This window comes from Equus asinus, chromosome 16 (genome assembly GCF_041296235.1).
Source record: "Equus asinus isolate D_3611 breed Donkey chromosome 16, EquAss-T2T_v2, whole genome shotgun sequence".
NCBI lineage: Eukaryota > Metazoa > Chordata > Mammalia > Perissodactyla > Equidae > Equus > Equus asinus.
Genome location: NC_091805.1, coordinates 12164230 through 12176304, shown reverse-complemented (window position 1 = coordinate 12176304; position 12075 = coordinate 12164230). Strand labels below are relative to the sequence as shown.

At 40.2% G+C, this 12075-nt stretch overlaps 1 protein-coding gene across 1 annotated transcript in view; it reads left to right on the top strand.

Annotated features, from left to right (window-relative positions):
• ERICH3 (glutamate rich 3) overlaps positions 1–12075 on the top strand; it is a 103165-nt gene that overhangs the window by 18487 nt on the left and 72603 nt on the right. Inside the window, exon 2 of the mRNA XM_070486603.1 lies at positions 10303–10396. Within this exon, the coding sequence (XP_070342704.1) occupies positions 10303–10396 (94 nt within the window). The remainder of the gene's footprint in view (positions 1–10302; positions 10397–12075) is intronic.

Genomic DNA, 12075 nt, shown 5'->3' with positions numbered 1-12075 from the left:
CTGGCTTTTCAGAAAGAAAAAAGAGCCCTGATTTGTGGTGTTTGTCAGTTTCTATGGTATAAACACTCCCACGATGGCCAATTTCAAGCTAACAATGTTAGCTTGCAAAAATCCTGAAAATTTTAGCAATTATCTCATCAGAGCCAGTATGAGCCAGCCCAACACACCATTGTTGGTGCTTTTTTTTTTTTTAACAACTTGAATTTGAGGGTTTTTTTTTTTAAGGTATGCTTTTGGGTGAGGAAGATTGGCTCTGAACTATTATTTGTTACCAATCCTTCCTCTTTATTTTCTTTTTCTCCCCAAAGCCACAGCACATATTTGTATAGCCTAGTTGCAGGTCATTCTAGTTCTTCTATGTGGGATGCTGCCACAGCATGGCTTGATAAATGGTGTGTAGGTCTGCGCCCAGGATCTGGACCAGTGCACCTCGGGCTGCGGAAGCGGAGTGCACAAACAACCCCTCGACCACAGAGCCAGCCCTGATGCTTTTAAATATGCTTTTGTATGCTTTCTAATTGCTTTAAACATAAAATCCTTGTCTCTAATCTCATTTTGAGGCTCTTAATGCCTCTGCCATGTTCTTGTGTGTGCCTTTTTTCCCTCTTCCCTAGTGCAGTGCAGCACGTCCCTATTCCCTAGTGCACGTGCAGCAGTAAGCATGCATGGTAACCTATTTCATCAATACCGAGATGATTTTTTAACACATTTTAACATTACTAAAATCGTTTGCTGCTTATAATCAATGGCATGTCATAGTGTAATTGGCAAAATTTTCTTCTTTCTTAGAGTTTCATATAATATTTATTTGAACTTAGCGAAATATATTAAGTGCTGAATAAATGGCGTTTGACATGATTACAATTACATCCTGTGGGCTAATCTGTCTTTTCACATGTTAGATTCACCTAAAGCAAGTTACCTTTACACTGTTATCCTTATGGAAAAAAGTGTAAATAGTTTGAAATGCTCCTTAGTGTACCTCCTGTTCTTTTGTCTCAGTGCTCACATTTGGCACATCAAAATTAGATCAGCAAGGTAGGCCTGTTGCATACATCCCAGTGTGGTACTGAGAACTGTCTTCCTCCATCTGGGAAGTATCCTTTTAGACAGCGAGGATCTCCGGCATGATTGATCATTGGATGATATATGTTATAGCCCAGTTGCCATAACATTCAGCATCCAGTGTTTCAGCTCCTTGGCATCCGGCATATAGGAAAAACCTTATTATAGGCAGAATAATAGTCCCTCAAAGATGTCCATGTTTTAGTCCTCAGAACATGTGAGGTGATTAGGCACATGTGTATGGTGATGGATTGTAATTAGTCTTTGGGTGGTGAACGTGATGTAGTCTACACAGAAATTGAAATATAATCATGTACATCTGAAAAAAAAAAAAAAGAACATATGAATGTGTTCCTTTATGTGGCAAGGGGAAATTAAAGTTGCCGATGGAATTAAGGTTACTAATCAGCTGACTCTAAAGTAAGAAGATTATTCTGGATTAGTCTGGGTGGACCCAATGTAAGTAATCACAAGGGGCTCTACATGAACAAGATGGATAGGAAGAGCCAGAACTAGAGAGATGGCATCATGAGGAAGACTTGATCGGCCATTGCTGACTGGCAATGGAAGGGGGCCAGGAGCCAGGGAAGGTGGGCAGCCTCTGGGACGTGGAAAAGGATTCTCCCTTAGAGCCTCCAGAAGAAGTGCAGCCCCACTGACACCTTGATTTGAGCTTAGTGAGACCCCTTTTGAACTTCTGACCTCCAGAATTATAAGATAATGAATGTGTGTTGTTCAAAATACTAACATGTGGTACTGTGGTACAGCAGCAAGAGTAAACTAATACAAACTAATAAATAGTAAACAGTACTAAATAGTAAACTAATACAAACTTCCTTAATTCAGAGGGGCTAAGCCACAATTTAAGCTAAATAAAGCTGGTCATGTCAAACGTGTTCTTTATAGTCTCTCTGAACAAATTTGCTAAGTAAATTTGCAGTATAAAACGGATTTCAGAAATATATACATTTAAGAAAATAAGACTTTTAATCCATTTTGAGTTGATTTTTGTGCATGGTGTAAGGGAATGGGCTACTTTCATTCTTTTGCATGTGGCTGTCCAGTTTTCCCAACGCCATTTATTGAAGAGACTCTCCTTTCTCCTTCATATGCCCTTGGCTCCCTTGTCAAATATTAGCTGTCCATAAATGAGTGGGTTTACTTCTGGGCTCTCAATGTTGTTCCATTGATCTGTGTGTCTGTTTTTGTGCCAGTACCATGCTGTTTTGGTTACTATGGCTTTGTAGTATAATTTGAAATCAGGGAGTGTGATACCTCTGGCTTTGTTCTTTTTTCTCAGGAATCCTTTGGCTATTCGGGGTCTTTTGTTGTTCCGTATAAATTTTAGGATTCTTTGTTCTACTTCTGTGAAAAATGTTGTTGGATTAAAGACTTGAATGTAAGACCCGAAACTATGAGACTTCTAGAAGAAAACATAGGCAGTACGCTCTATGACATTGGTCTGAGCAGCATATTTTCAAGTCCCATGTCTGACTGGGCAAGGGAAACAAAAGAAAAAATGAACAAATGGGACTACATCAAACTAAAAAGTTCTGCACAGCAAAGGAAACCATCAACAAAACGAAAAGACAACCTAACAATTGGGAGAAGATATTTGCAAACCATATATCAGATAAGGGGTTAATATCCAAAATATACAAAGAACTCATACAGCTCAACAACAAAAAAACCCAACAATCCAATTAGAAAATGGGCAAAAGGTCTGAACAGAGATTTCTCCAAAGAAGATATACGGATGGCCAACAGGCATATGAAAAGATGCTCAACATCATTAGCTATCAGGGAAATGCAAATCAAGACTACAATGAGGTATCACCTCACTCCGGTCAGAATGGCTATAATTAACAAGACAGGAAATGACAAATGTTGGAGAGGGTGTGGAGAGAAGGGAACCCTTGTTCACTGCTGGTGGCAGTGCAAACTGGTGCAGCCACTATGGAAAGCAGTATGGAGTATCCTCAGAAAATTAAGGATAGATCTACCATACGATCTAGCTATTCCACTGCTGGGTATTTATCCAAAGAACTTGAAAACACAAAGGCATAAAGATACTTGCACCCCTATGTTCATTGCGGCATTATACACAATAGCCAAGACATGGAAGCAACCTAGGTGCCCATCAAGGGACGAATGGATAAAGAAGATGTGGTATTTATACACTATAGACTACTACTCAGCCATAAGAAATGACGAAATCCGGCCATTTGTGACAACATAGATGGACCTTGAGGGCATTATGCTGACTGAAATAAGTCAGAGGGAGAAAGTCAAATACCATATGATCTCACTCATAAGTAGAAGATAAAAACGACAAGAAAAAAAACACAAAACACATAGCATTGGGGATTGGACTGGTGGTTACCTTTGGGAAGGGGGGGGAGGGCAAAAGGGGTGATTAGGCTCACATGTGAGGGGATGGACTATAATTAGTGTTTGGGTGGTGAACATGATGTAATGTATCCAGAATTTGAAATATGATGTACATCCGAAAAAAATAAAAATTAAAAAAAAAACAGAAAAAAAAAGAAAATAAGATGATTTAAAGATTTCAGTATGTTGTTTTCATAGTAATGATATAGCTAATTATGAATGAAAGTTATGTATTCACTAATTTTTGTCTATAAGAATTTTCTTTTAAAGTTTTCCTATCTCTACACCAGGGAATTGGTGGAATTACATCTCTCTGTCGATATTTCATGATTTTTATTTTTCCATGAATATGCTTGGCATTCTGGTCCCCACCTTAGCTAGCCCTTGTGAGTAGTGTTTCACTGTGATTTGGGGAATATTATCAGGAAAAAGCTTTAGGTTATATGGTCTTTGGCAATCGACTTAAACTAAAGCTTGTTTTCCTCATCCACAAAATGGGGACAATTGTGCCTTCTGTTATGGGCTACATGTTTATGTCCCCCTCAAATTCACGAGTTGAAATCACAATCCCCAATGTGATGGCATTTGGAGATGGGGCTTTTGGGAAGTCGGTCATTAGGGTGGAGCCCATGATGGGATTAGTGCCCTTATAAGAAGAGACACTCTAGAGAGCTTGCCTCTCTGCCTGCTCTCTGGCACGTGAGAACACAATGAGAAAATGGCTGTCTATAAACCAGGAATAGGGCCCTCACCAAGAACCTGACCATGCTGCTTGATTTTGGACTTCCAGCCTCCAGAACTGTGAGAACTAAATGTTTGTTTTTTGAGTCACCCAGTCTATTCTGTTACAGATCCTGAACAGACTAAGACAGAAATCGGTGCCAAGGAGTGGAATGCTGCTATAACAAATACCTACAAATGTGCCAGCACCTTTGAAACTGGCAATGGGTAGAGACTGGAAAAGTTGTGAGGTGCAATAACTTTTTCTCCATCTTTCCTGAGATATAACTGACATATAAGATTTTGTAAGTTTAAGGTGGGCAATGTGATGATTTGATCCACGTATGTATTGCAAAATGATTACCACGATAAGATTAGTTAATGCGTTCATCACCTCAAATAATTACCTTTTTTTTGCTGTGGTGAGAATATTAAAATCTACTCTCTTAGAACTCTCAAGTATATAGTACAATATTGTTAACTATAATCAACATACTGTACATTAGGTCCCGAAAACTTATTCTTCTCATAACTGGAAATTTGTACCCTTTGACCAACATCTCTCCATCCCCCCTACACTCTGGCAACCACTATTCTACTCTCTATTTCTATGAGTTTGGCTCTTTTAGATTCTACATATAAGTGTGATCATACAGTATTTGTCTTTCTCTATCTGAATTATTTCACTTAATATATGCCCTTGAGATACATCCATGTTAATGCCAATGGCATGATTTCCCTTTTGTATGGCTGAATAACATTCCATTGTATATGTATATACTACATTTTTTAAATCCATTCATCCATTGATGAACACTTAGGTTGTTTCTGTGTCTTGGCTATTGTGAATAATACTGCATTGAACTTGGGGGTGCAGACATCTCTTTGAGATCCTGATTTCATTTCTTTTGGATATATGCCCAGAAGTGGGATTGCCGGATCATATGGGAGTTCTATTTTAATTTTTTGAGAAACTTTCATACTGTTTTCCATAGTAGTTGCACCAGTTTCCATTCCCACCAACAGTGCACAAAGGTTCCCTTTTCTCCATGTCCTCACCAACACTTATTTCTTGTCTTTTTGATAATAGCCATCCTAACAGGTGTGATAGCTCATTGTGGTTTTGATTTGCATTTCCCTGATGATTAGTGGTGTTGAGCATCTTTTCATATACTTCTTGGCCATTTGTATGTCTTCTTTGGAGAAATTTCTATTCAGGTCCTCTGCCTATTTTTAAATCAGATTATTTGTGGGGTTTTTTTGCTGTTGAGTTATATCAGTTCCTTATATATTTTAGATATTAATACCTTATCAGATATATGGTTTACAAATCTTTTCTTGTGAAGGGACTTTTAAAGGTGATTCTGGTGAGGGTTCAGAAAGAAAAGAGCTAGAGAGAAAGCTCCCATCTTCTTAGAGAATACATAAATAATAATCACGTACAAAATGTTAGTAGAAATGTGGATGGTAAAGGCCATTTTGATGAGGTCCCAGACAGAAATGAGGAACATGTTATTGGAAACAGGAGGAAAGGTGATCCTTGTTATAAAATGGCAAAGAACTTGGCTGAATTGAGTTCACGTTCCAGTGTTTTGTGGAAGTTAGAACAATTGAGGAGTAGGGAGGTTAAGTCACTCACTCCCAGTTTATGGAGCCAGTAATGGTGGAGCCAGGATTGGACTAGAGCTGGAATCTTAACCACAACGTCCATCTCCCTCTGAAGGGGAGACAGTGTGGAGACAGGCAGTACTGGGAGAGGAGGTTGGGATTCAAGAGGGCTGCAGGCCGGAAGAAATTCCTCTATTAGTGTGATCCATGAAGAAGTGTTATTTTAGTCAGGTTTCCCTAGGACTGACTCACACTAAGCAATAATCTTGTTTTGGAGCTTTTCCATTTTAGGAAGATGGAAGAGCTATAATACTTAGCTCACATTCCAGGATCCTCAAAGAAATCACTGAGACTATGTGTGTGGAAGTGCTTTGTAATCTGCAGAATGGAACAGGGATGTTACACTCCTTCCCCAGGAGGGCACAGTGTCTGACATGGGGACCCTCAGACACTCAGGAAGTGTTTGTGAATGAATTAGCCTATGAGACTGGAAGAAATGAAGTGCGCGCGCACACACGCACGCACCCTCTATGTGTGTGTACATATACCTCCCCATTAGACTGGGAGCTCTGTGATGCAGTGTCTGTGCCATCTCTGTGTCCCCAGTGCCTTACAGAATGCCCTGAAAATAGTCAGTACTTAATACATGTCTGTGATTAACAATATTATAGTGCCTCTCCTTTTAGTGGCAGTTTTTATGGGATAGACTCTCTCTTTTTGGGGGCAGATGGAGGAATTGCTAGGAATCACTGACTTTGTTACTTCAGAGCCCTATTTTTATGTTCCACGTGCTGGGAGGCAGGGGTTTGCGGCTTAGTGTTGAAAGACTGTAGCTAGGAAGGCAGCACTCCCAGTGATTCAGCAGCCTCTGTCTAATCCTCAGCACCACGGGGATGTGTGCATTGGAGTGGGGGAAACAGGACCCATCCTAGAGACAGGGTTGCTTTGTTTTCTGGGGGACTGTTTTCCCTGGTACATTGAGCCAGAAGGTGAGTTGTTCTTCACCTAGTGACCAGGAAGTGGGTAGGTGGTCTTGTCCTTGGGATAAAGAAGCTAGCAAGTTAGGCCAGTCTGGGCAGGTAGTTGTGGGACTTGGTGTGAATAGCATGGCCTTTGAGTGATATAGTCACAGTGGTCTGGTGGTTCCCGTGACCAATGCAGTGGTTGATCCTATGGACGGGAGCAGGGGAGGATCATGGGACTGAGGTATGTGACCAGGAAGTCCAGCTCTGCCAACAGATGCAGAGAGTGACTTACAAAGGGAGTGGAGTGCTCAAGGTGGGACACAATCAACAACACAATCAGCAGGCCCAGGGGAGGTGACCACATCTGGTCCAGGCCTGTGCTGAGCACAAGAAAGAAAAGAAAAGTATGTGTATGGGGGAAACAGTGGCAGTGAATGGAATGGAGAAGACCGAAGCAGAAACATCAGAAAAGCTTTACTAATCTAAGTTTGCGGCTGATCGGGAAAGCTCTTGTACTTGAGTAAATGCAAAGGGCGGCTACAAGCCCATACCCAGCACACATGAAGAGGAGTGGAGTGGAAAGGATCAGACAGACCATATGGATTACTACCATCCCCCTGTGAAGGGGGCTTGATGATCAGAATGAAGTGGCATTTGTATGTATACAGTAGAAATGTTTGCATTGACTGCTGTCTTAGTCTGTTGGGCTGCTATAACAGGATACCATCGACTGAGTGCTTAAACAACAGAAATTTATTTCTTTCAATTCTGGAGGCTGGGAAGTCCAAGGTCAAGGGTCAGCAAAATCAGTGTCTGGTGAGAGCCGCTGCCTGGCTCAAAGGTGGCCATTTTCTTGCTGTGTCCTCACATGGTGGAAGGGATGAGGGAGTTCTCTGGGGTGTCTTTTATAAGGGCAGTAATCTCCTTCATGAGGGCTCCACTCTCATGACCTAATCACCCCCAAAGGCCCCACCTCCTATACTATCATATTGGGGGTTAGCATTTCAACATTTGAATTTCGGGCGGAAACAAACATTCAGTTCATGACCTCTGTTTTACTAAATCTGTATATAATTTACTCTAGTACAATGTCTTACTGTCAAACAATTCATTAATCTAAAGTTTTACTTAAAAAAATTCAGGCATTGTCTGAAAAAGAAATAACTGAGCCTGGGTGGAGTCAGCTAGTTATCATTCGGCTGTCTTGCCACAGCCAGTTGTATGACGATAGTTATGGAAGGAGTTGCTTTACAAATGGCATCCCAACGAGGGAGGCTCAATCTTTCCTGGACAGAAAAAGGTGAGAAAACTGATGTGCGCAAAGGTTTCAGCTCAGCTGGATCTCCTCGACCTTTCAGTAAGACTGGAGGGGCATCATGTGCACATTCTCGTTTAATAGGAGCCTGAGAGAGAAGAATTAAATGAAGTGCCAAAGCTGGCTAAGCATTATTATTAGGACCCAAATATTTAAAAAGCTACAAATTCTGAATTAAAAGAGGGAATCTTTCATTAGTCAATAGGGAAGTTGAAGTCCAAGTTACGCTCCTTTTTGACCCTACTCTACTTCATTTAATCAGGGTTTTAGCACTCACAGCTATTCCAAAACTATTGATTTTTTAAAAAACTTGAGCCTGAAAAACAGACAAAAGATATATATGCTATCAGTCCAATGATTTATCTTAGGCGTCTGTGGACTGGAATCATGATTGTTAAGACTGAGAGGCACCTGCTCCTTTCCGAAATGAGTTGCTGAAGAAAGATTCTGAGATTCAGAAAGGGTAAGGGATGCAATGTTGACCTTTCGGAGACAGGAAACCTTTGAGGAACTATAGGACACCAAGACAGTTCATTTAAAAGATGGTTTCAAAGCATTTTCTGGGGCTGGTTTTGTATGTGCATTACTGAAGCCCTCCGCTTGTCTCTTTACATAAACCCAGTGAAATGATGGTTTCCGCAGTTGCTCATATGTCTGCAGCCTTCATGTGGCACCTTGGCTTCCAGGCTTTGTAACTGCTTTTCAGTCTCCTTTGTGGATGAAATTAAACTTTCTTTACCATTTGACAGCATGGAACTTTCCTGAGATGGGCATTAAGGAGAAGAGAGACAGGAAAAAGTCGCCGATACCATCTCCATGTAATTAAGGCAGTGCAAACAGCTAAATAAAATCGTTGCTAATGACACTTACTGGATTCTGTAATATGAGTCCTTGCTCTAGTCTTGGGATAAATTAAGGATGAGCTGCTCGTGAAATGTACAGATTGTAAATCTTTGTTGCAGGTAATAGGGTGTGCATTTTTTTTTGTAAGGCAGCTTTATGTTAGGGCTATGTTTAGGCTTGTATGTTCTCTTTCTCTGCCTCTGTCTCTCTGTTTCTGTGTCTGTCTCTCTACATACGCACACTCACATTTATGTATATATATACATATGGATGCACAAATATGCGGACATGTATACGGACATGTACATGTGTTTTTGTAAGGTAATAATAATTAGTAAAGGATAGGTTAACACTTAGAAAAAATAGCTTCAAACTTTGATTTATAGACTTAGCTGACCAGCTACCAAGGTATAGCATGTAATCAAGGAACCAATTTGCCCTCTTTTAACTCTTAAAATGAAAGACTAAAAATCAAAACTAATCTATGAATATGTTTTTTCTTTTGGTTCTGGATGTGGAATTAATGAAATTGTCTGAATGTATATGAGAAGGTGGAGACTTCTAAACTGCTGAGCTTAAATTTAGTTAGAAATTTATACCGGTGAGAATGAGTTCCAAACAAAACTGTCTTCATTTACTGAACACGTCATTATTTAGGAACACAATCAATAACATTGCTAGAGATACCAAGAATAATGCACCATCCTGGCCTTCAAATCTAGCAGAGGAGACTAAGAAATAAATAATAACATATTGCGGGATATGTAATGTGACTCAGGGTCTTAAGGGAGTGGACTGGAAGGTGACACAGCCCCCCTAATTTGTATCTGGGAATGTTGCCTGGGAGAAGAGATGCTTGTGCATCATGGGTGTCATCCACTAGCTAACAGGTGAAGGAAAGGCCTTCACAGGACAGGAACTGTGCATTGTGTCCTGAAGAAGGAAAGAATACGTGGAGGGTGTGCAAGTCAGTTTGAGTAACTAGAATTCAGGGTGTGTAATGGGAGGCTGAAGAGTCCTCTGAAGGAGCCCCAACTTTTCCATCAGGTTTCCTCCGTGAAGACTCTCCTGACAGCTGGAGCTGGTAGTCTCCTCCTCTGTGTCCCCATAACTTTTTGCATATTTCTATTATTGGATTTTTACACCCAACTTAATTATTCATGTCTGATTTCCATATTTGTCTGGGGGATAAACAATATCAGGACTGTCTCCTACTTCTTATAAAACCTAGAAAACAGTAGGTGCTCGATAGCTGTTTATTAAGCACATTCGTGAATGTTTGGCTGGCTGGATCAATGAATGATTATGCACTGTTTGGGGATGAGAAAGTCAAGGATTGCCTTGGTTATCAAGTAACACTTCATAAAACCTTATGGTTTCATTTTTCTGTTTCAGATTACTTGCAGCATATAATAGTCTTACCGATAAACACCTGGCTGGATATTTTAACAATACAAGGATAAGGCGGCATCTCTTAAGATCAGGGCTGGTAAGATTTGGTTCACTTTCTTCTACCTGCCCTCTTGTTCCATGAAGTCCAATAATTCCCTCCCTTTTCTGGTTTCCTCTTTGCCTAATCAGTGACATCCTTTCCTTCCTCCTCATTTTAGAAAAAGCTCTGATTTATCTTTTTTTAGGCTGTGTTCCAAAAGATAGGAAGAGAGGTCACAATAACCGCTAACACAACTTGTAAATTATTGAGGAAAAACTCTGTGGGTTTCCAACAGCATATTTCACTTGTTTGTTTATTTATTCATTTATTCAACACATATTTATCGAACACATTGTTTGAGCCGGGAACTGTTAGGGATTAAGGATAGAGAAGACTTTACTGTCTTCAGGAAAAAAATAGTGTTTTTAATAATCACAGACTATGATGTGGAAAACATGGACAGTTCAAAATTTCTCCTTGAATTTTTTAAAGCTGTTTCATTTCCTGGGATGGTTTATTGATACATTAGTGTTTTTTTGTTAGCTCCCAAACTATCATTAGCACAAAATTTCCATTCCTCTAAATGTGTTTAATGTGAAACCTTTTAAAAATGCTGTAGTTTTGCATTGAAAGAAATAGGTGTGGTTATAGAAAGTGTGATGAGTGATTTTAGCTGTTTACCTTCTTAAAACACAGTGGCTTTCCTTAACTATTGTTGCCATGGTGTTGAAAGGACATGCGTTGCGTTTCTAATTGTTGTTTTACCCGCTTGGCGCTCTGGTTGGGTAGATCTTAGAGAGCTTGCTTTTTGTCCCCTGGGGCTTTGTTATCAGACAGACCTGACTGAAACCTGGCTCTGCCGTTTACAAGACAGAATCTTGAGCAAATCACTTAACTTTCTCAGCTTCAACTTCCTCAATTCTAAAATGAAGATAATGATACCCAGCCCTCAGGATTGTTGTGGCAATTAAAGATGTATAATAAACGGTTGTTGTAATTGTTGTGGTTACTATTGACATTGCTTCTTTGGATAACAATCCGTGAGCTTCAAGTGTAAATGGAAAGGACTTTTTTATTTACTCATCAACATCATTAACAAGCACTTACTGAACATTGGTTATGTGCATGGCACCTCAAATAAGGAAGATACAGCCCTAGTTGACTCTAGCGCAGTCATTCACATAAAGTCCCTGAATCAGCCGTGTTCAGCATCACCTGGGAACTTGTTAGAAAATGCAAATTTTAGAGCCCCACCCCAGACATATTGAGTCAGAAACTGTGGGGTGAGGCCTATCAATCTGTTTTTCAACTTGCCTTGCAGGTGATTCTGATGCAGGCTCAAGTTTATGAACTTCTGCCCTGTGCCAATGTCCAGTCTAGTTGAGGAGCTCAGACAACTCCCAGGGGAGAGATAACAATGACTCAGGTTAACTGCAGAGGGAGCAGCAGCGCAGGACGCTCTCAACACTTTCCCCGGTGGACACACATGACATGATAGCCGATGGACAACACACTTCAAGGACTGTAATTGAGTTATTCATAATTCCAAGCACACTTTCTGTAACCACAACCCTTTCTTCCATTGTAAAATGTATTCATCAAAAAAGATTATCAATAACTAATCGCTGGTAGCCCATCTCTAGCTGATCTCAACAACAGTGTTAAAAGACCAAAGTTATCAAAATTAAGAAATACGTGGTCTTGGATTAGACCTGAAAAGAAGAGCAGGGCTTAAG